The 25,108-nt window shown below is 35.5% G+C and overlaps 2 protein-coding genes across 9 annotated transcripts in view; both read right to left on the bottom strand.

The window, feature by feature from the left end:
- LOC117209248 (phosphatase and actin regulator 4B) overlaps positions 1-24,835 on the bottom strand; it is a 385,949-nt gene extending 361,114 nt beyond the window's left edge. Inside the window, exons 1-2 of one of the 5 annotated variants that reach the window (XM_033451026.1) lie at positions 24,649-24,835; positions 17,180-17,257 (exon numbers count right to left, since the gene is read on the bottom strand). In XM_033451026.1, the coding sequence (XP_033306917.1) occupies positions 17,180-17,257; positions 24,649-24,766 (196 nt within the window). In that variant the 5' untranslated portion in view covers positions 24,767-24,835. Of the gene's footprint in view, positions 1-8,466; positions 8,961-13,183; positions 13,552-17,179; positions 17,261-24,648 lie in introns of those variants that run through there. The other 4 variants (XM_033451025.1, XM_033451030.1, XM_033451028.1 and 1 more) reach the window with 4 other exon arrangements.
- Positions 19,192-23,022, bottom strand: LOC117209251 (F-box only protein 7-like). 4 transcript variants are annotated; one of them, XR_004487884.1, is made up of 6 exons: positions 22,719-23,022; positions 22,380-22,640; positions 22,042-22,308; positions 21,467-21,551; positions 20,590-20,725; positions 19,192-20,349 (listed from the first exon to the last, which is right to left on the bottom strand). XR_004487884.1 is itself a non-coding variant. In XM_033451039.1 (5 exons), exons 1-5 carry the CDS (start codon positions 22,898-22,900, stop codon positions 20,654-20,656), a joined length of 867 nt encoding a protein of 288 aa, XP_033306930.1. In that variant the 5' UTR covers positions 22,901-23,022; the 3' UTR covers positions 20,509-20,653. The 4 variants fall into 4 exon arrangements, 2 of the variants coding, with proteins under 2 accessions (XP_033306930.1, XP_033306932.1); XR_004487885.1 differs by lacking the exon at positions 21,467-21,551 and having other exon boundaries at positions 19,193-20,349; positions 22,719-23,019; XM_033451039.1 differs by lacking the exon at positions 19,192-20,349 and having other exon boundaries at positions 20,509-20,725.
- Positions 24,836-25,108: the final 273 nt, after the last annotated feature.

Raw genomic sequence — 25,108 nt, forward strand, 5'->3', positions numbered from 1 at the left:
ACGTGTTAGCACGTGAAACACGCGAGCATCGTAGATCAGTTCACTCCTCTATGGTTTTCTTAAGAAGTTTCTCTACAGATTTACAGAACATTATTTGTAGAGAGTACCTTTGTTTATATTTCAACGACAGGCGAGAGAGACAAATTTATAAATTCTAGGAAGAAATTAAATTGTTGAACAAAATAGTGGACCGCCTTGCAATCGGAAAATAATTAATAGGCTAAAAAGGTATAATGAACTCCTAAAAGTAGCTGTTTGAATATATGCAAACAGATTTGTGTTGAAATGATAGGTTTGAAGCGAACCTGAACGTTTAAAGATTGAAATAAAATTGAGTGCTTAACGAATAATCTTAAGAACATACGAGAAAGCCGTAATGTACATCTGAAAGAAATTATGGACGTTTAAGATGCAAAAATATTTGTATGTTTTTGAATAATAAATTTAAGATAAATCTGAACGTTAACGGGCGAAAATAAAATTTAACGCTCAGCAAATAATCTCGAGGAAACGCGAAAAAGCCGTAATGAACACCTGAAAGAAATGATGATCGTTAGTGGAGGTGCGTTTGAAGTCACCGTATCGCAACGAGGCGTCAAACGTAAATCAACGTTTCACGGTCGCCGATTCCAGAGTCCGGTTTAATGAAATTCTCCAGAGAACACGTTCCCATAATGTTGAAGGCGTGTCACGTCCCGAGGATGCGAGCTAAATTTCTCGTCCGCACGGAAGGAAGACGAATCCCTCGTGTGCTCGCGAAATAACACAGACGCTCGTCATGAAAATTAAGTCGTTGGCTCGATAAGGCGTCCGCAGTTTCCCTACGTTTCCAATCCGAGGACGAACAACCTTCAATTGGGGCAACTACGTAACTTTCGTCCCGACAAAAAAACGTGCTTCACCTTGGTCGGCTGATCGAACGAACAGCTAATTGCTTTTTTCGTCAAATTCACGGATAACGTAGCGCCCCTTCGTTTAATCAGTTAATTACAAAAAACCCTACTCTGAGCAGACGGCGCGAAAATTTCGAAATATTAAAAAAGTTTCACACGAACGAGTCTCCTCGAAGGTTAAACATCAGTTACGACTTCCGGGACTTTCAGAGTTCAATGAATGAGCTTGTTCGATTCAATTCGAAACACGTGTGGAATACGTGCTCGCCTTTGTATTATGAAGCGATTATGATGGAGTGACTATTAAAGGTATTCCGACGATGAATGTGAGTGGTAGAATCGATAAGTCGTTCAATGATAGTAACTTGCAGCATATGCGTCGCCAAATCGGTTAACTGGACAAAGTTAAAAGTAGGAAACATTGATGAAATTATAATACGAAATAAGTATGGATCAAGTTCTTTGGCATTAAAATTTTAAAAAATTTCAGAAAGTTAGCAGTTCAAGTTTGACTTGTGAATTGCTCGTACAAAGATCGCGGGGAAAAAGCACGGTTTCGTGAAATTCTTTATATTAATATCGTTTTATGACTAGAAAGAAATATTTCAATACGAAATAGCTAAAGAATGGAGGACGAAATTATGCAAAGGAATGAGATTCGGATCTTACTCCATCTCTGGATGCTTCGACAGGAAAAATCGTCCATTGCTATGGTCAGACGAATGGAAGACTAAGACGAAAAGAGGATTCGTTCATATTCCACGGATTCATCTTTTAACTCTTAAATCTCTTTCGTCACGCGGGAAATCAAAGTCTGCATCAAACTCGTAATAAAAGCTCGGACGTTGGTGGAAGTTTGCGTGTAGCGAGGGTCGTTGAATCGATAAGTGTCTACCCCGATAGGAAATAACCAGGTTCGGCGGAAACAAAGGAACGGTGTTCGCGACGTTCCGTGAAAACGCGTGATGCGGACCGAAGCGGCCACGGCTCGCGCAATTAAACTTCGAATGCCGTTTGCGGCAATCCGACGCGTTTAACCAGTCACTTCGATTCGAAATTACGATGGGAATTCGAAGGTAGATTTACCGCGACAGATTTAGCCCGAGGAATACTAATCGAGTGGCGTATGACGGACTGACGATATTCTGCCGTAATTTCTAATACGTGCTTCGTCATTCTGCAAATCTATCGCGACGATCAATGAAAGTAATCGTACGAGTTTTGCGAGATAGATACCACATACTCTTTGTTGTATTGTTGTGAGAGTTTGTTGTCTTCGAAATCACACTCCGACATGTTAAATATTTGATAGAGATCTGTAGAAAAGGACAATTCGTATCCTGACAATTTTATATCAGAACTGTGTATAATTAATTCCTTTAATTAATAGAAGAAATTATCAAACTCCATCGAATAAATTTTTAACACATATTATTAATTATTAGGACACTTACTAATCTCATAAAAAAAGAAAATGTGCTAATTTATTGTGCCAATTTAGATTATCAGGGACACATTGAATATAACGACTCAGAATACGCAGAAGAAGTTTATAGCGAACAAATTTATAGGAGATAATGAATTAACAAATTATATATTTCTGCCGTGATTCATCGAGTCAGATTTAATTGGAAAATTTTAGGTATCGAACATGTCTTATTGAGTGTAAATCAATTGGAATCGAATTCCAGAGCATCAATTTATAGGAAAGTTAATTCCCTTATCTTACGGTAATCCCTCGAATCGATTACTGTGCTTCTATCTTATCAAACACAGTACCACTCAAGAACTATTCCGTCATGCACTTTAACTTGATTGAAGCCCAGCAATTTCTAATGCTATTAAATTCACGTTTAATGTTTTTCCTATCCTTATGTTATTAATTCTTTCATTTAACAAAAACTATCTGGCATCTTTCCATCTTTCCAGATATGTTCAAATACTTAAAGAACCCTGCGATTTTTGCCTTTCAAGTAAAGTTATAATTATATATTACATTACAATATACAGGCTGTTACAAAATAATAACTAAACAGCTTAGATCAAATAAAGAGAAACAAAGGTGACACGCAGCAACAAAGAAATATAATTTCAACTAAGAAGAGTAGCGTTATTGCATTTCTCTCGCAATTCTCCCCTATTATCTGACCCATGGCACGATTAACAAGGCATTCTACGCTCATTAAGATCCATTATTTCTGTTAATACGAGTCAGAATGACGTTAAATCGGCGCAGACGATGATTGATGGCCAGGACAACGATAAACCGACGAACAGCCACGTTATTCTCGATCCACTTCCTGCGATAGAAGGGAAGGAAACGCGAGTTTGCTCGGAAACTTGTCTCGCTTAGCTGCCAACAACGAAACGACGCGGAAAACAAAATGCAAATTGCTTTTCTTTTCGACCTGGCCGCGTTTGACGCGCGATTTATCGACTATTCGAATGTGGAACGTCGCAGGATCGCATCTGCAACTTTTCTCATGCTATCCACACGCCGATTCCGGCCGCGATAAATCAAGCTTCTTTCGCGGGACTTCTCAACGTCATTCAGTGTCGACGAGTAATAAGTAACACGTCGAACATCATACAAGAAACTTGCCATGCTTCGATAAGGGCCTGCCCAACCAACAGCTTTGCGATCTTGATATATCGCCTTTGTTTGAAATTTTTCACGCGATGTTAGAACTCCTTGGAGGTCTGCGCTGGATATGTTTCATCATGACATACTGTACTTTACTGTGCTTTTGCTTTTCTTTTTATCTTTCTTTTATTTCTTTTTTTTTTGTTTAATAAGAAGAAGAAGGAAGATGAAAGATGGAGAAGGTTAACTCATTAACACATTCGCTATTGATTGCATATGAATTATTCAGTTCAGGGAAATTGTATTGATCCATCCTATTTTAAAGATAGAATAAATTATGATTAAAATATGTAGCCATAAAGGTGGTCATTTTGAAAAAAATAAATAGAACGACACTTAATTCCCAGTCCATTAGTCTGCCAAGTATTGAAACATTGAAATGAGACTAATGCAAAATGGGTTAATGATATTCGGTGACGTGTGAATAGTAAGTGAATTATGCAATTTTTGAAGAAATCTCTAAAATATCTGACAATATTTTAAAGTACAATGTCAGGAAAAGGATTTTATCTTCGGGCGCGAAAGTTTGTTAACAAAGCATTCGTTAACAAACAAAACATTTACGCTTTACTCGTTACGTTATTCTTAATTCGATTGCGAATAGCGATATCTGTACGTATGTTTTAAAATTTGACGCTTATTTTCTCTCGTATTTGCGTGTACTATCTCTTTGCAATTTAACGGGTAATTGGGTAAAAGCCTAATCTTACCAATTAACTTATATATTACGATCTTACTTTAAAATCATTATTATTCACTATGATCAAGTTACGATTATAGCTGGGAGTTTAACATAAAAGCAATTCCATCTAGAGAGTTTTTTGTATTTTATTTATCTTCGATATTCGGGTCAATATCTTACGATTAATTAAAAATAGTATCATTACGTTCGATGAGCACCGGATACGAATAAATTGAATCAAACAGCGGAAAACTAATTTTTATTCGTCAACCTTTTCCAGTTGACGATGGAATTTATAAGAATTACAATTCAGAATATTGAATTTCAAATATGAAAACGAAGTTATCTGTCATTTTTCCGACTCTGAATCGTTGTGTAAATTTCTCTGGATTTACCTGGTCCGCTTATCTATGGTTAGACAGAATTCCGAAATTCCAATTAAAACCTGAAGCGCTTGGAGTGTCTTCTCACATTCCAATAAAAACCGACATACATAGTACCATAAATTCGCGAGAACACTGGATTTCAAGAGAAGGAAGCTGTGTCTCTTCCAGCTTGCAAATCTAACATCATTCGCGTGTAACATCTCTTCATGTTCCAGGAAATAAAGGCTGTCGAGAAATCCTTTATTCTAATTTTTAGGTTCATGCTTTTATTGAAAATCCTAAAATGCTAAGTGCAATAAATTGACATTTTTTAAATCAATTCTCCAAATTAATAATTAACAATGGCTTTCAAATAATTTGACAATAATTTTTCAATTTATCGAGTTGTGAAAATTTGTACTTCTTGCATAATTATTTCTGGTAAGTTTAATAGCGATTTTAATTTTCATAATTTAATCATTTACGTTATATCTTTTTATTTTATCGAATTTTCAGAGATACCTGAGAAATTATCGAGTCCAAAAGCTTTTATTGAATCAGATCGTCCTATTTTGTCAGCTATTAAATTTAATATCTTACAATTGCAAGTACCAGATGTAAGTTCCTAATAAAGAGACTGACTATATATATATATAACTTTATGATTTAGCTAACGCCAAATCGCCAATTAACAACTATCCCAATTATCATCACTTCTCAGACACGCATAAATCGCGTGAAATTTGTATTATTTCACAGCCGAAAGCGCACCGAAACTTCCACAAACCGATGAAACACATGTCTCGTTCGAACTCCAACAACTAAACATCATTCGAACTTTCGAAAACATTTATCCATTCGCGCCTAACTGCACAAAAATTCATTTGCACAAATCTCACGAAAGTTCGTCCTCTCTCATACAGGATCTCGTCAGCTTCTCAAACGAATCTCTGGATTCTCTTTTGTTACTTTCCTTAAATAAACTAATTTAATTCTCTACAATACACATATATACTACGCCTAAATGGTATTGATCTTTGAATGTAACACATAGACTGTTACGCATTGAATTATATATATTTTGCTGCAATAGACCGAAGTATACCATATCATAACATTTAACTTTTGCAAAATATCACATTATATTTGCATTATATTTTTTTCGACAATATTAGCTACATAATTCACGCTATGTTAATTACATTTACTCTATGAAATGTATCTTATTCTAATCGTTATCAACAAATTTAGTAACACGGATCAATCAACGTATTAAGAACGAATCAAAGAATGTAAATTTTGAGAAGATTCCATTTTAAGAACGGAATATACAGTAAAAAAAGCACGTAAAATTTTTACAGCCAAGTTCTTTTACAAGCCACTATATCTCGATGGTTAATAACGCGTTAGGAAGCGAGTAACCTAGCCACGTGACGCAATTGTGGGAGTAGGCGATCGTCGGCGGTGAATTTTCCGTTGCGTAAAACTCTGCAATTAAAAGTCCGCGCAAAAATTGATTACGCAGTCACATCCTCTGCTTATCCCTCAGTAGGTCGTCGGCTTGGAAGACGAGGCGAAGGATGCAGGAAACAGTGTTACGGCAAGCGCATCGCTGCGCACGTTCGCCTCTTAGTGACGTAAATTTTCGTTGCGGTGGAACTCGGATTTTTACCGGAACCGCGGAACGCACGCATCTGGAGCGGAGCGAATTTGGCAGTGCTTCCTCGCGACGAGGCTGCAACGTGAAACTATAACACGACGAAGAACACCCTGTGCAGCACGTTTCACGATGTATGAATTATTCGTTGTACAAGACAGTTAAAGTTGGAAACTAAAGTTCCGAATTAGTGTTTCAATGAGATTGTAATAATTGTCGGAAAATTTGTGGAATAATTTCTGCAACTTTTTAAGTGGATTGTTAATTCTGAAAGATTTTTGTAGCAGGTGACGAACATTTTTTGAAACATATGGATGCGTAACGTAAGAAGAAACTTAAGAAATTATTTTATTTAATCTTATAATAGAAATTATCATATTTCCCAATAACATTATTCCACGTTGCTCGCTGTCTGCCTCTTTTGTTTGTGTAACTATGAATTCAGCTTCGTGCATGTAAAATAAACTTTCGCTACGGAGGTTTAATTAAAAAAATGGTGCAGTTAGAACAGAACTTTCCTTCAGGAAATGCCTTCGGATTACATAGTATGTGTATTATTAAATTATTAGAAAACTACAAATATTTCATTTATGGTCACGCTAAAATCTACGATACACTAATATTTGCTCTAGCTGCGATAGAAATCCAACGATTGCTCGTTTGGCTTAATTATTCGAGGATCCCGTTACTGTTTCGATCGAGTTAGAATTAGGGCAACCGATGACCCATAAACACAGTTGGCATTAATACCGATAAACTCATTAGAATCGGTGTGACTGGATGTCCGGTTGGACTAATGATGGAAATTCAAGACGTGCTTCAGTGTTGCTGCCTATACATTACGAATACCGAACTGAATCGATGCGGAGAGCATAGCACGAAGATCAATTGAGAAATCACAGAAAAAAAGCCGAAGATACGGCAACGAAAGTTTCACTGGAAAAGTTAGAGAAATAGTTACAAGTTCAAACGGAATTATGAAAAATGAGTACCTTTTAAATATGACTGAATGTATATTTCTTAATTTTTGATTCAGTTCGTATACAACTGATACTGAAAGTTTTATGAATGTTGTGGCAGTTAACTACACGTATGAAAAAAAGAATGCCGAACTTTTACTTCATAATACGGCTTTTATAAATCACAATGACTTTGCTTCCTAGTGTGTAACGCCCTGTACTTTCACTTCGAGAGGTAGTACATACAACGATTACATACATTGAGACATAAGAATTTAGAACGTTAAAAGTATCAAATATTTTTTGTGAAAGGAAGTAAAAAGTGTTTTAAATGTTCGAGCAGATACTATAGAATTTTTTTTACATCGTATTAAATCTTTAGAATTCTTTTACTTAAATGATATACATATTTGTTAATTACACATATATAGACACAAATCTCACTGTTTAGCAAATGCAATTCCTGTGAATTATATACCTGTCCCCGGCTTTCTATAATTCCTATGTTTTTAAACAAATGATAGACGTTTTACTCACGCAGATAAAAACCTAAAGCGTTATTATGAAATGCAGTCATCGATCTTTTTGTAATAAAATTTCTTTTTATAAAAAGAAAATAGCAAGAAACATCTATGTATAATTATAAATCAGGAAAATAAACGAAGTTCAAAAATTTACATCGCCAAGAATGAATTATCCAATATCTACAATCTATAAATCCTCTTTCTTTCTCACTACAAAAATAACACTCTTCAAAAACTACAACTCTTGACTAAGATAAATAATTTATACTTCTTGATTTCTTTACTCTTTTCTGCTTAATCAATAATTATCAATCAACAATCATATCATACAAAAAATTCACAATAAGAGACAGTAGAAATGATACTTTCCAGAAGTTTACAAATTATGAAAAAAAAGAAATGAAGACACTAATACTAAATTCACTAGATTTCTTCGCTTAATCAACATTCAACAATCAACATCAATCATATACAACAAATTCATGCGAAACCTACCCATCAAAAGTTCTATAAATCTGTTAACAAAAACAGAAAAATTAATGTATTCTAATCAGAGTGTAATACACTCTAATTTTCATATCATTTTCTTAACTGACATTCTTATTTAAAAATTCGTACGAAATAAAATCCTCGAATTTTTTTCCGAAGATACTTACCATAAAGCATCATGAAATTAAATTATAACGTGCAACATGACCGACAACGATAACCACAGACAACGAGATCTCGTAAGGGAACTCACCCTGAGAATAAATCGGGAACTCGCCGTCGCTGTGGCTGTGCGTGAGCATCCCCGTGGAATAAAACTGCCACAGGGCTCTCCTCCGGTTTTCCTCAGACGTGCCAGCGAGGACCTCGTCGTCGTCGGCGTGGTCCAGCAGACTCAACACCTCGGAGAGCGACAGGTTGACGTTGATATCCTCAGCACGACGAACAGTTCGACGGGGCAAACGTAATCGTTCGTACGCACGATACCCGATTTCTTCGTCGGGTTCCACTTTTCCCGCGATCACGCTCGTCTCACCGATGCTCGCCTGGCATCGCGTGAAACTCGCGTTTCCACCGTACACTGGTATTCGATTCACCGCGAATATTGGTTGAACGCACCACCAGCTTGAACTATCGCCGGGCCGATCATCGACTTTCCCTTTCTTTCTGCCTCTCGCTGGCCCGCACACACACACCACCTACGAACGCGTTTTTTTGTTTTCTTTTCTTCTATCCTCCTCAATGATGCTGGCAATAGACGGATCGATTAAGGAACGTGGAACGAGACTCCTCTCGAAGCGAAGAAGAGAGGTCGAGACATCGATTTTGCATGATCTCAGCACTTCGAAGCTTCAGATGGCTTGTGCTGAGTTAGTTTTTGGTGAAGCATGCTTCCTCTACCTTCGATGTTGATTCCGTTTCGTGAGACGTATAAGCGTTTGGCGTGTATTCTTTCTTAATAATTGTGTTAATGTATGATAATATTTATGAATGAAGACGACAAGAAAAGAAGCGTGATAAATTACATTATATCGAATAAGATGTATTAATGCTCTTTCCATCCTAACATTTGCTTGATACTATAATTATCAGGAGTTAAAATATAGAACTTGACGGGCAAATAATAAAACGTAAAGTATTTAAAAAAATACAAACGTAAGATGAGAAGTAAGCTTCTATTCGTATATTTTACAAAAAAATCATTCAAATTCTAAAAAACTATACATTTCTATAAAAAATTACAAGTTGATTATTCCGATAATTCCATTGTTAAATTTATCCTGGTACTTCCAATGTTAGATCTGTTTGGATTTTTAAGAACACGTTATTTTGCTTTATCGGGCTTTATGAACTGAAAATTGAAATAAGGAAGTGCGCGATGAGACGGGAACGTGGGCCGCTAAATAATAAGAACAAACGAAGGTTATCTAAATTAGGATACTAAACATCCCCTAAAGAAAAATAAAGCTACAATCCCAATAATGTTGCACGGTGTCAGGCTGTTCTGTTAATGCGATAGAGCAGACCGCTGCATAAAGCGTTTACTTGGAACGTCGCTATCCAACTACCGCAATCTCTGTAATTCGATAAACAGTTACTTTATGTAAGCCGTTTTAATCGATCGTAGGACAAGCTACGCGTTTACATTAAAAATGTCACAAAAGCAATTTTCGCATAGTTATATACCTACACTACTGGACATTTCTGTTGGCACGAGTTCAATAGAAGTTTCTACGAAAAGTTTGCCAATAATGTAACGGGCTATTACTCTTTTAAAATCACTATCGCGGCTGTATTGGTCTATTAGGTCGAAAATTGAAATTAATTCCGAGGGAACTAAGGAAATGCTCGTATTTCGCCGCTCATTTTTTTAACTTACAAAAATTATATATTGGTCGTATTTTGTACAGGTTCGTGATGACTACGGGCTTTTTAATCACAATTTCGAGTTTTCTCTGCTAGAAAAATATCTGAAAATCATTACGGCGATTGTATTGGTTCGTTATTTCGAAGATTTTTATTAATTCTAAAAATATTACTAAACATACAAATATCATTTATCGATCACATTTTATATATTTTTAGATATAATGACGAAGAACGCTTTATGGACTGTGTATATTTGACGCTCAACATTTTACTAATCACTGACAAAATTTTAGCTGTTTTTATGCATCATAATCTACCAGAGGCAAGGCTAATTATCTCCCTAATTATCTCTCTTGTTTGATAGAGGTGTAAGAAGAGGGCGGGTAATGTTCAGCGCAGAAGTTGAAGCGTTATAGCGTTTTGTTACGAAATTAAACCTCAGTATCATCACAATATACCGGAACTTCCTTTTCTTAACACGCGTAATACAATAATTCGGAACACACGAATTATAAACAGTACAGTTGTTCTACAAATTTGGTACGTTTGTAATTCTGTTCTACTTGAAATGTGACAAGTTATTATCCGAGAATAATTACTATCAAACACTTTTGAATTACTTTAATTCTCATTTACTTAAAACAATGTACCACGAAAATGCAAATACCATTCACATCATTAAGAAACATCCTAATACCTAATTAAGTAGCAAAATGTTTACACACCATTTCCATCGAAAATCTCAACGGCGCTACACAAAAATCGTTTCAGCAAAATTGCCCTCGCTTGCCCTCTTCTCATTTGCCACCCCTATTTCTCTACCCCTAAAGAAGATGATCCCCTAAATGTAAACTAAAAACTCAGTCAAAAGCATCCACTCACTTTCGTCTCAGTGAAAGCAGATTTGCCTGATGGTGGCAAACAGTACAGCTTGGGCATTCTAGAATGAAAAAACAAAGGGAGTAATGTATCGAACTGACATCGCAGGGTGGCGATATTTCCCACGTCGCGTCGCAGCCACGAAGAGCATCAGATGTCGTCATCGAAACGGTCCAGCCGGCGGCGTATCGGTCTGAACAACAAAGCGAAGAGAGAATAAAACAAAACGAGTGAAAAGGAGTAAAGAGCAAAGAGAGAAAAAAGAAGGATGGCTGTCTCTACGCGTCGCGACGCTCGTCCGTTTCTGCACACGTAAATTTATACCGCGGCTATTAATACGTCGGGCCTCGCGGGTTGATCGATCGCTCGAGGGAAAGAGGAAGGGACTGCGAGCAGAGATTGAACCGCGCCTTTGTTGGTGAAGGGCCACGAGTTTTTCCCTTAGATAAATCGAGAGTACTGCTCTGCTAATAACGAGGCCCCACGGCCAAGCTTATCCGTGTCTCCCGGTTCGATTCGCGATCACCGTTACCTTCACTCGTTCGTTACTAGAATTTATTTTCCGTTTGCGATTGGAATCTGCCCGCGCTATCGTTGCGTGTCCGTGAGAAATTGAAATTGACTCGACCACGCTCGCCGCCGGCAATAAATCGATATTACTATTTCGGCGTGATGAAAAACAGCGGGAATGCGTATCTTTATGTTTCTTTCGTGAAATCCGCGACAGTTGATATATTGGACGTGGAAAACATTCTGTGCCATTAGTTTCGTACTTTAGAACTTTATTCTCTGATACTGGAGCTATCAAAATTGTGAAGGTAGACAATTTATGGTATTTTGTGACGGAATTTTGTTAATCTATAGCGACGTATTTTTGCGAATTTGAATTATTTCTTGTGTAAGATATATTTATATAAAATACGCTATCTTTTCTAAAATATATTTATAACACAGCGATTGGATAACCAAAATGATCACGTAATTTCCAAGAACGAAGTGATCTTTTAGATACGTCAATTAAAGAAAGAAAGAATAATCTAAAGTATCGCAGCGTATGTTTTATCAATCTATTCTTTCCTGAGATCAATCAATTTTTAATTTTATAAATTTATTTCAATATTGTTATCGGTACAAAGTATGCGGCAGAATTTGAATTACATCGTTCGTGATAAATAAGATAAATGATACAGAGAATGTAGGTTCTTGCCAAGAGATACATTTCAATATTTGCTGTATTATTCGTTTATGATAAACGAGACGAATCATAGGGGAAGTACGAACTCCTTTCAAAAGGCACATTTAAATATTTGCTTGCTAAAAATCGTACGATTCGATAGATTATGTAATATCGTAAATGGTGAAAGGAAAAAGCGATATAATGGACCGTATATTAACTGCATGAGTTTGTTCGAGTAAAGATTGATTCGCAGTTTGAGTGCTGGAATTTATATGGAAGCAGGAAATTGTCTTTAACGACGTAAAATTCCCTTATTGGCTTTCGTCTTTCTTTGTACGCTCTGCAAATACAAAACATATACATTTTCGTGCCAATAATTTCTGCCTTGATCAGTATCTAGTAAATCATAATCGATTATCTCTAATAAATTCAAATTTTTATATCATCTTTTGATAAAGATTATACGTTTGCAAATTGCTAAACATTATTATCAAACAGTCTGTATATTTGTACCCGAATCATCACAGGATTATACGATCATTCAAAGCAATTTGGAAATATGATATTTGTAGAGCAAACTGAATATCAGATTGCAGATCAAACATCAGCAGCAATACCACAGTGCCTACAATTAACACGATATTTCTTTTAAAGTTTGCGTGGTGCAAACATCGCATCAATTCATCAACCTACGTGATACAGGCTATTGTTCGCAATTTAATAAAAAACTTCATATCAGCTCCTAAAATCTCAATTATCCCATTCAGCTAACCAAATCTTGCCTAACTCCCAACGAAACAATCGAAAAACGGGAACTGAAGAAAGAACTGAAAGTATCCGCAGGGAGAGACCACGTGAAGCATCGGGCTCAACGAAACTGTACGCGAAGTGAACCTTTTCCGGAAGACAATCCGTAATGACGAAGACAAAGGCTCGCATAGAGCGGTCGAGTTAAGAGACCCTCTATTTCTCGATCTCTCGACTTCGAGTCGTTCCACGATTCCAAACTTGCAATCCGCACGAGTGAACTTATCAACATATTTACCACGCACTTAGTCCAGGTTCGCAAGACCAGCTCAGCCTCGTCACCCTTCTCGAGCCAACAATCTTCCTTTCACTTGCAGTGGTTACGCAAAAACCTTCGATCGAGCCACGTCGATCACACCACACGCGATTTCAGATGCACGCGCGCGTCCGATGATTCGCCACAAATCGGAAATTCCGAACGAGATCAAGGCGACGACAGGATGATCCGACGGGAGGCGATCTATAGGATCTACGAGGGCGGAGAATGGGCCGTGCACGCGTGTCACGATGATCGTCGATCGAGTAGGTCGTGAAGGGTTCGATCACAAAGAAACGTGCGTGGTACGCGCGACGGAGCGGGAAGGACTTTCGTCCAGGACGGGTTCGATGCGCGCACTGGGGATGAGAGAGAGCCAGGGAGCAACCCGGAGAACAGAGAACGCCGACATCCGCGCTCGAGCGACAAAGAGGGTTGGCCAGGCTGTCAGAGCAAGCGAGAGGATAAGGGGGCGGTGCAACAGGGAGAGAGAGAGAAAGAGGAAGGCGAAACAGCGCAAGCTTAAGCCCGCTACCGGGCTTCGAAATACGCATACGACATAGTAGCGCACACCAGCTAACCGTGAACGAGTCCCGATTCCGGAATACGAATGCTCCAGCGACGTGTTGTTGTCCCGTTTCCGAGAGGCCTCGCTATATACTATAAACGTCGCGAGCTATGTTTTCGCTTTATTTTTTTAAATGACAATTTTCCGGTTGACATTTCCCTCGTGTTCTTCCGGATTGTTCGAATTTTAAGCTATAAAATTCTGCGTTTTGGAGTGGAGCAGAGAGACAGCGTGGTGTAGAGAAGCGGGAAAGTAAAGAGGGAAAGAGGAATAGGAAGAGCGAAGCTAGCGTAGAATATTGCGGATGAAGGATAAATGGAGCGAACGAGGTAGCAGGAAAGAAGATAGTCATAGGCTGTACAAAACAGCGAGAGAGGGTGCATCTTCCCCAAGCACGGAAACGAAACGTTTAGCGGCCGATTTTGAAAAGTGCACTCTTCCACGTCCTCTTTTTGTCTCTTCCTCTCTCCCTCTCCCTTTGCTGATGTTCCCATTCTGCGAGTCGCCACCTGCTATGACCCAGTTCTCCTAGGCGACCTTACAGCGCGGTTCGTCCTAAATTCGTGCGTTAACAACCCCGCCTCGCCGTTATTAATTATTATCGCGCTCACAGTTGAATCTCTAATTGAAGAAAAATAGTCGAGTGCAGGGCAAACGTTTTAATCGGTGCCGCGGTGGCGAGCGTTTAGGTACGACGATAATTAAAACTCGCACGCGAATCTGCCAGCTTAATTGCCCGCTATTTATTCGCATCGGCATCGTTCGGCAACGCGATGCATCCTATGAATCGACGACTGTTCGTAATGGTGAGAAAGGAGATTGTTTCTTCTTTTTCCTTTTTCCCTTAATTACCTTTAGAGTGAAACTAACAATAAATGAGAATCCAGGATCGAAAATGTCGCGAAACGGGGCTACGGTGGCGAACATCGTTGGCTATTACGCTCGACTAGGTTTATTCGACGGTTCCGTGCCAAAACTTCCCAGTTCGTTAAGCTGTGTCGAAGAAGGGAAGAATATTAGAAGTCACGCCGCTCGCAGCGGCGCGGAACAGTTCGGGATAGAAACGGAAGACGGGACAACGATAAATCGCTCGTACGTGACGGCGCGACGGAATCGTATAAATATTGAAACACCTATCACCTTCCTCTTTTTGATTTTCTTTCTGCCATCAGAGAGTGGATTAGTGAGAATTAAATAGAACAGACGGAAAATCGTTAGTAGGAAAATTTTTACTGGGAAATTGTATATTGATGTCTGTTTGCTGTAACACTGTTGGAACTATATCGTAGGTTTGCTGAAAAAGTGGCGCAACTAAGCAAAGTAAACTTTTCAGCAAATCGGTTTGAAATAGAACTTCTTCCAATTATTTAGCAACAAACAAATTTTTTTGTTTACAATTCATCGAATGTTCCTTGGGCTTTCACAGTTTCTAATAAAAATTACATGTGCGGTTCTTTATATATTATTCTTTGATAAAATTAACGAACACCCATCGTTACGTATTAACGTCAAAGAAAATGGAAAATAAAATATTCGCTTTGACGAAAGACCGTAGCGAAATCAAATTCTATGAATGAAAACTATAATAATAAATTAATCCCGAAATCTCATATATTGCGCAGACATTCGAATCAGTTATCCGTTTTCCAATTTAATCCTTACTCCGATTTTGCAAAATTAACGGACACAAATCGAGCGTCGAAACGACAAGACACATTTATTATAGGCTGCATACGACAAAGCCAATCTACAGAAATGTTTCAATCATTTTCCAACTGCGATTTGACAGCGTAACGGCAGCGTAATAACAATTATCAACCATCCTGTATCTAACGATCGAACTCAGCCTTCGAATTTGTGGGATCGCGTGGAACATGTGAATCCACTTGCCTAACTGCATTTCGCGGATTAACGATGTACAACGTCACGGACATCAACCAGCGAATAATAGCGTTGTTGTGTCAAAATCGAAGCTTTCTCCTCCTTTTTATTGGAAATAAAAACGAAAAAATCCGTTGGAGAGAACAGAGTGGTTTACAGTTTACAAGAAGAAATGTAAAGCAGATATCTTTCTGTATTTCACTATTTTATGTTGAAAGTAAAATATTTACTTAGAATTAAAATTTCAAGACATATTAATATTTCAAAGATTATGATTAAAACAAATATTTCTATGTAATATGACATTTGTGAGTGTTTAAAATTCGTGGTGTAAAATTTATGAACGTTTAAAATTTGTCGTGTGAATGTTTGCAAAATTTTTTATATAAAAATTATATAGTTCAATTAGAGACGTTCGATGAATTCAAGAAAAGCTTCAATATTTCAGTATAATATTATACTGTACCATCAATCGAGACAAAGAGGAAATTTTATAAACATGGTGTCCAGAAGCAAAAAGATATGGATATCTATACGCTTTCAATAAGAGTTACAATTGACAAAAGTGTAAAATCCGCACCATTTCGAAAAAAATATGAAAGTTTGAATCGATAGGTAATCACTAAGATTTTGCGTACTTGCAAAGACTTTGCATCCCTACTCATAAAAATCACGAATCCAGAAATGATATCTTATTTCATGAAGTAGATTCTAACTGCGATCAACCAAATCTCTCAAACAGCTACTAAGGAATATCACGAAGAAGATTTTCCAACATCCTATTCTACTCCAACATCTCGACGACCCTTAGTTCTAGTTCTATCCTCCAAAACAAATATTTTTCGTTTAAATAAATTCGAAGGAGTTTGTAATAAAAATTCTCATCTCCTTGCGGCGATTCTAACATTTTTATGAAATATCGTGAAGAAAGTCTTCCAACATCTTGAAGATTCCGTCTTTCTAATCTTTAATTTTATTCTCCGAACCGAATACTTTATGTCAAAATAAATTCGAACGAGTTTATAATAAAAATTCACGTGTTTTTTAACGTGCCCTTGTAAAAAGTACAAGATAGATAGATAATCAATGTTTGATGGACGGATGTATCAATCTCTGTAGCTTTATCTAGCGTCGGAGATGCAACAGTCTGCTTTTCAACAATAACAGAGTTGCATTTTAAACATATGAAGCGTCGATGCACGTGGCAAATTATTTATTCCCACTTGCATAATGACAAATCGAAGCTCATATCGGGGATTGTTAATGATAAGCATGATCTCGCGTTAAGAGTTGCCGCGTAATTAATTGATTGCGTATTGACTATAATAATATTATAAACTACAATGAAGGCGATCGTTTCCATTTTGTTGTAAACCGCCGCTAGTTTCCACGGTGTACAAAGACAAATTTTCATTGCTGATACACCAGATCGATAGGTGCAACCAGGTGTGCTTCCATCTGACGTATCGACCAGAAGTGAAACACAGTAGAGCAAGAGCGAAACAGTTGTTGCCTTGGTTATCACTCACCGGTATCACCATTACTCTGTGTCGTCGTTTCCTCATTTTGGGTATCATCGTTGCTCAGCGTTGGCTTCGTTATCTCTTCTGCTGAAAAATAATTTACGAACATTATAAATTTCTATAATTAATTGGAAAAAATTTAATTCAAATGACAGTAAGGATGTAATTAAAGGAATAATGCTATAAAATCAAGAATAATTAAAGAATATTAAAAAAAAATATAATTAATTCTATTTGAAACAAATGTTTGAAAATTTTATATAAATATTTGAGAGTAAAGATTAGAGGCGTATGAAGACAAGAACTTTGCACATGTTTATACTGGATCTTCAAAAATATTTATTTAAGAAAAATCTTCTATATACATAATTTTATTTGATTAACACTTCTTTGTGTATCATCGATAAAGTATCTGTCAGAGATTACCGATTTCACGCGTTCTACAATGTAGTCTAGACCATTCAAAATTCTCGTCGAGGTTTCCAGGTGATCTGGAATCTAGACTAGATTTCAGTTATTAACTTATAAGTGAACTACATGTGTATTAGTACAGATGAGAATAGATCTGACAATGCTTTTTTGTACTTCACGTTTCAGGATCACCTGATTTCTTGTCATTTTCGTGTCGCACACGACATTATCAATTAAGTATAGTAATGGTTTGAATCAAAACCTAATTCTTGTATGAAACTACAAATACACTATAGAACAGGACATTTCGTAATTGCAAAATAAAGAATGCTGTATGCCTATAGCATTTCTGTTCATCGTTATACAAACTGAATGGAGAGCGGTTGATAAAAAGATAATTTTGAATAGAAGCTACCATGCTTATAACGTATTGTATTTACCTATTTTTTTTGTTTTTTTTTTTTGCTTACGATTAGAGTCAGTAATAGATATAATGTTCCAATCTTGTTAAATAAATCAAAATAAGAAGATAACTTAAATTAATAATTAAAGTAAAGTAATGCTTTAACGTAGTCTTATATGACATAAAGCAGAATTATATTCGTGTAAACATAGTAGATTCATATACATATTTACTACATAATTGTTGGACGACGGTATACGCTTAAATAAGTTAAAAACTTTATAAATTAGTATAAAGTATTATGGTAAATAATAAAAATTCGAAGCTTATAATAACACTCTGAAAAATCTAAAAATCTAAAATTTAAATAATATATCATTACTTTCCTCCTTGGAAGATTTGTATTGTAATTTTTATTTCATACCAAGTAGAATTTTTATACAGTGTGGACCAGATAAAGTGTTAAGTATAGGCTATTTTCCCCGAAACCATTACAGATATCAACTTGAGGTTTTTAAACTTTGAAGTTTTCGAACTTAAATGGTACAAAGAGGCTAGCATCTCACAGTGTAAGATATTGTGAGGGTGACTTTCTTAAGGCAGAAATATGTACTATTCCCATTTCTTTTTATCTTATGCAAGAAAATATCTTATGCAAGGAAAGTTCCACGAAGGTGTCGGGAAACATTAAAAAAAATTTATTCTGCTTTGAAAATTATTTCTCAAATAGGTCACCTAATTTAACGTCAGTTGATTATTTTTTATTGAGCTATGTAAAGGAAAAAGTGATTGCAACGACACTGACTATGAAAAAAGATATGAAAAAAGATATTAAAAGATGAATTCAGACCGCATGTAAATCTATAATTCCAATAATGTTATCAAATATTGGCAAAGCTATTATCACAAGAATAGATGCGTGTTTTCAAAGCATAATATATTTCTTTTGATATCTTTCCACATCGTCACGAAACTCTCCTTACGTAAGGTATTTTCCGCTATAACTCTTTAACTATGTAAAGTAAAAAAAAACCCCCTTCGGTAAAAGTTGTTAGATTTGATAACATCTGTCCGAATATCGATAAATTAATGTCACCCTATTAAAAAAGAATGGGGTAACAACCCTTTCATTTCCAAAAGACTCACCCGCACAATATCTTACAGCCTAGTGTTAACCCCTCTGTACTATTTAATACCAAAAAATGTCAAGTTGATATCTGCAATGGCTTCGAAGAAAACAACTTGTAATATTTTTATCTGCCCCACCCATATGTACATTTACCGTGGCCATGCATGATTGACGATAACTGGTCAACTTCATTTTTATAACATAATTATTTCCATCATAAACTAGCATTTAATATAATATTAATATAATTACAGGTGAAAAACTAATGACATGAAACTTTAAATGTAGTTGTAACTTGCAATAAATATGTAAATTATAATGTTAATTATTACAATAAATCGCCGAAAGTATAAATGTGTAGTAATAATCTAAAAATTATTGATTGCTATAATAGGAAAATCAGATTTCGACGTATCGAAAGTTTTGCCCTTTCTCCAAACATTCACGATGACTTTGAGTGATACTACAGCGGGAGATCGTTACTACTACCTGAACCTTCGCAGCGTACACATCGACAACACGGAAACTTATATTATCGTAAGCTGGGCGATATCTAACATTTCTAATACTTTATTTATAGCAATGAAATCACGGATTCATTTCTATAACATTCCTAAATATTATTTAACATTGTCAATAAATTATTTTATTTCAATAATATTTTCAAACATTACTTAACAATTTTAAAGATCTGTTTATAACAACATAAAATCATTAATTTAATTATTCACTACCTTTAAACATTATTTAACAATTTTAATAAATTCCTTATAACAATGAAATAATTATTCTGTTTCTATAACATTTCAAAACACTATTTAATATTTTAATAATTTATTTTCTGTTCTGTTTCTTTCTGCCACCAAAGCGTGTCCATTATAAAACCGATAGAAGGATTTGAGAAGAAAAGAAACAACGTTCATAGACTTGAGCAAAGAATTTGTTGCAACTAATTTCCAATTCTACGACGGTGAGTCGCGTGGTTTGGTTTCTTCGGTGATTGGTTAAAGATTCAAATATGATAATCTGAACTGAAATGCGACCTCAATTTTAAACTGAAAAGCCATTCATTGCAGCGAGTGTCATCACACTCGTGCAGGGTAGGTCTTGATAATTAATATTTTTCAATAGTTTACGTCACAATAATCTACCTTCGTATGCATGCTTCTCACTTATTTTTCTTACAATTAGTGGATTTCAATCGACTACTGTAAGCTGTAGTATTCCGTGTTCCTGAGAACATAAAGAATAAAATTATTTGAAATTCAAATATAATACAAGTGTTCTTAAGAATTTTCATATATATATTCTAGTCTACTCTCTTTAATAAACTATATATTAAATTGTAGTTAATAATGTGATATAATATTACGTATATATACATATTATATACATATATCTATGTGTATAGGATATATATTTTAGAGAGTCTGAATTTGTGCAATACATTTTAAGAACAATCTTTATGCTCACGTATATCAGTAGATATCATACTAAACTCAAGCTTGTGTAAATGCCACAAGCTTTTTCAAGATATTCAATTTCCAATCAATGGGATTAGGGGTCCAGGGTGGGTCTCGTATGCGTAGTCACCTCCTCGTGGTGAGACCTGGTAATTAACATTGTTTTCCAAAGATTAATCTTTACAATCATGTTTTTATATCAACAAATTAATCTTTAGAACACGATATGAAACTAAGAACTATGCTCTCTGTAATTCAGTGTAGATCGCAAAAAATTCCCATAAATATCTTAGTTAATTTAGTCTGTACTACAGTTACTCGTTAACAAGTGAACTTGACGTGGAATGCCCTGGAAGGCGTGCATTTTAGTCTTAACTACTTATATGATAGGCATATGCAATATGTAATTAAAGAAACAAATTTTAAATACAGATTTTCGCCATCTATCGATCTAATCCTTAATGTAAATAAACGATTACCATTCGGCAAATTTTTATTTCTAATAGTAGGATTGCATGCTTGTATACATTATGTCATTAGAAATATACTCATGCTGGAAATTATATCACACTGCTCATCTGCTTGCTTAGAATAAAAATTTGTAACAATAAAAATATGTACTTCCATTTTAAAAAATTACTTTGATGTTGAAATTTCCTAATCACGATAGATGATTTCAATTTTTCAAAATATTTAGATATTATATTAACTTTCTCCTGTTAAGTGAAACAATTCTCATAAAAAATCTTCTTGCGTTTTTTATAGCTAGACACGAAATTCTATATAATGCCAGGTCTATCCTATAGTTAGTTAATGGTACTAGGACTATTTGTGTTGTGATTGATTGATTAGTTCAAATTATACTTTATCGAAAATTGAAATAAAACCTTCTTGCGGTAATTACGGCCAGCAACATAGTTTTTCCGATATGTTTCGGGAATTAGTTCCTTGGAACAACAGTTCAGTGATAATCTGTAAATTGCGCTTATGAAACTCATATCTGTGCAACGATGCATCCAAGATAATCAAACCATGAAGTTATAATCTTTAAATACATGTGAATGCTATACATAAGTAAAAGTTCAAGTATTATCAAATTATTATATAGAAACGAGGTTGAACAAATAAACATAAGCATTTGGAAATATCACATATACCTGTTATATAATTCAATAATTATAATAAATTAATGTTAAACGTCCTAGTATTTATAAATAACCTTAGTATTACAGGACTTTTTAATTTATAATTTATTTTTTTTCACACATGTTTTTCACAACTGTGTTTATAACATCATGAATTTTTTACAAACATATTTTACAAAATACAAAGTATAATAAATTAAAAATATTTATTACATCATTTTAAAACATTGCCCTTGTCATGCATGACTTGTGCTTTTTCCCTTGCTCTTTTAAATAGTTAAAGGTTTAACCGTTTAAGTAGTTTTTTGTTTTTGTACCTAAAACGATAGCAGTCTTTGCCATTTGATACTGTACGGTAACATCCTGGAAAATCCCTATATAGTAAATCCTTCCATAATTGTGATTCTGAGCATATATCACGGAATTCTCTACAACACTGTGCCATCTTTGTTACACTATAGGCATCTAGCAGTCTTAAAATTCTGAACTTCAACTCAATTGGAATAGTTTGAAGACTAGGACCCATTACACCAGCTTTGATAAATAGATCTTTACGCACTGGTGTAGACAGTTGATCCTTAAACCTATTAAACAATTTAATAAGAACAAATATAATCCTTTTTAAATAATCAACATAGCTATAAATTTATTATACCTGTGAGATATTGCTTTAAGATTCATGTACCGTCCACAAAGATCACTCGAGTAAGGATTAACATACTTCAGAGTCTGTACACTTATACTGTAGGTCGTTTTTCCATCCATAAGGGGAAAAAAATTCAAAATCAATGTGTCTCCCAGAGGGACTACAACTAGTTTGCATTCTACATCAGGAACACTTTCTAGTTGAAAATACATTTCATATATTCCCGTGTCTCGCGATTTCCAACTTTTTGGTATATAGAGTAGTTTTGGACTGTGACAGATGCATTTTATAACACACAATAATACAATTGATGACTAAAAAATACACGCTATCGATGATAATGCGTACCATTGTGGCCGGTCACTATATGACGATGACAAATAAAAGCCAGCCTCTGCTAACAATACTATTATTAAAGCAACAATATAATCGTGATGCGTGGATTCTCTGTCTAAATCGTTTAATACTTTTTCTAACGATGGTGCTAATTTGGTACGAGTACATTCTTCTACTAAAATTGATTTCAACATTATATTTTCCTAATATAATTTTAACCTCTCAACACACAAGTTATGATACAATGTCTATCACTGCACTTGTAATGTTTTGTTTATAGTAAGTTAGGTTACTATATGGTTGCGCCACTAACGCCATCATTTCATACTAAAAGATCCTACCGCGCCATCTGTTTCAATTTTATGAAATAAATGTTTATTCAATATTTATTTCTATATTTATTAAAAATATCCATTTTCTAAATGAATATTACAGAGTCAGATATTTATATTGGAATATATTAATTTTATGATTATATTTGTGTATTTCAAACGGTCCGATTATAGAATAGCTGGATTTTTTATATTTTGTGGCGACCTCTCTAAGAAAACATACAGATTGTAACAGATCAAAATCGAAAAGACAAAAAAATATCATACATTTAATGAATAGCAATTTATTTGTATATACTATACGTTCTAATGCAGTTTAATTTGTAATTACGTATAAATTAACATACGCAGTCGCGCAATACAGCAATTTTACAGATGTCAGAACATATCGGTATATGGTAACAGAAATGACAACTTATGGTTAATGTTTTGTCACGTTACAGGAGTGCAACCAGTTTGAGTGATGTAGACAGATAATGTGCAGGAAGTCCCGCGTATCTAATACCTATATGGTTTACAGCTTATCGCGGATAACTTATGAGTGTGTCACTTTTTCGTCGATAAAAGAATTTGTCATGTCACTTTCTTAATGATTAAATTACTGTACCCATTTACAATTGTATTTCTTAAATCAATTTTTCGATATTTAAAACAAAATTAACGAAATTAACTGCAGAAATTATAGATTTCTGCGATGCTTTCGATAAACAGCGCGTTAACAGCTCTCTTGTTTAACAGCGCCACCACGAAAATTAAAAATTCGAAGCCAGTCAAACGAAGATAAAATAAATAAAATAAAACCGGTATAGGAACTCGTTGCGTTTTTTTCATGGGAATGTCTCAACGAACTCGTCGCTAACGGCGAACAAAATCAATTACACGCATTGCCAGTTATACGTGTACATAGATTAAATTTAAACTTGCGTACTGCTTGAGGTAAACCAGATTTGTGCGTTTACGATCAATTTCAATCATACAAATAATTACTCTGATTCAGAAAGTTGTTTCACGATGTCTTATCCATCTGTCTGTCTAGCAATAATCCTTCCGCCAGTAACGTAATGTTAAATCTCTCAGTCATTACGATTTTCAATAAAACTCATGCATAAATATAATATTTGAAACCTAATGCTCGCAAACTGATCAAACAGAAAATCCTATCAGATATGAATCAAATAAAAAAGCACAGATATATCAATTTATTATCAGTAAGAGAAAGGACTGATAAGATTAAAAATGCAATGTTGCAATCAATCGTCATCGGGAAATCGTCATTTTAAAAGTAACGCGTCAAATTTTTTAACAAAACCTTTTACGGGTACCAGTTTGTGATAAATGTCATCGGTGATTCGCCGACATTTTTGACACTTAGTACGCGCGAAAATTAAGTCGTATAGGTGAACGATGAGTCACGTGATCGACGACGACATGTTAGTTAGAAAATACCGGGATAGTGAACAGGCCCAGACGGGCCCATAAATATCCCTGTACGCTCCTGTTCGGCATGCGAGAGCGCTCCGTACCACTTGTTGCATGGCCGCGCTCGACAGTCGCGTTTGAATAAAATAGCTCTCAAACTGCTACGGGTTATTTTAGCAGGGCTAACATACCGGGAGAACCGGATATCTCAGCGTCCTCCTGGCTCGGTGTTTCAGCCACTTTCGTCTGCCCATGGGACACAACACTAGTCACTACACTTGACACCACCGACTCGCACGATTCGGCCATTTTCAGGTTAACTCGCGTTTATCCGCACGACGGCTAGTTACCTCGCTGCATTCGAATCCGAATCCTTTTTCGAAACTTCCACACACGCTTCGCGGTTCATAACACTCGACTTCCATGACAGATGGCGGCTCCCGGATGGGAAGAATGCTACTGCCATCTGGTGGCCAATTTGGAAGCTAAAGAAGTCATTTGAAAGGAATATCTTTTAACCCCTATAAGAAATTTTTTATTGTAATAAATATTTATCCGCTCGAGTTTGATTTTACTTACTTCTACTAAAGCTACTTACTTCTATTGAAGTTTCCATGTAAGTAGACTGAACGTAATTTGTAAGATATTGTT

The sequence above is a fragment of the Bombus bifarius genome, unplaced genomic scaffold (assembly GCF_011952205.1).
Source record: "Bombus bifarius isolate JDL3187 unplaced genomic scaffold, Bbif_JDL3187 scf7180000008166, whole genome shotgun sequence".
NCBI classification, from domain to species: domain Eukaryota; kingdom Metazoa; phylum Arthropoda; class Insecta; order Hymenoptera; family Apidae; genus Bombus; species Bombus bifarius.

Coding starts and splice junctions, on each gene's coding strand:
- LOC117209251 (XM_033451039.1), bottom strand. CDS start 22,900: ATGTTGAAATCAATTTTAGTAGAAGAATGTACTCGTACCAAATTAGCA. Junction 21,552..22,041: donor AAAGACTGCTATCGTTTTAG/GTACAAAAACAA, acceptor CGCAATTTACAG/ATTATCACTGAACTGTTGTT. Junction 20,726..21,466: donor GCCGTAATTACCGCAAGAAG/GTTTTATTTCAA, acceptor GTTAATTACCAG/GTCTCACCACGAGGAGGTGA.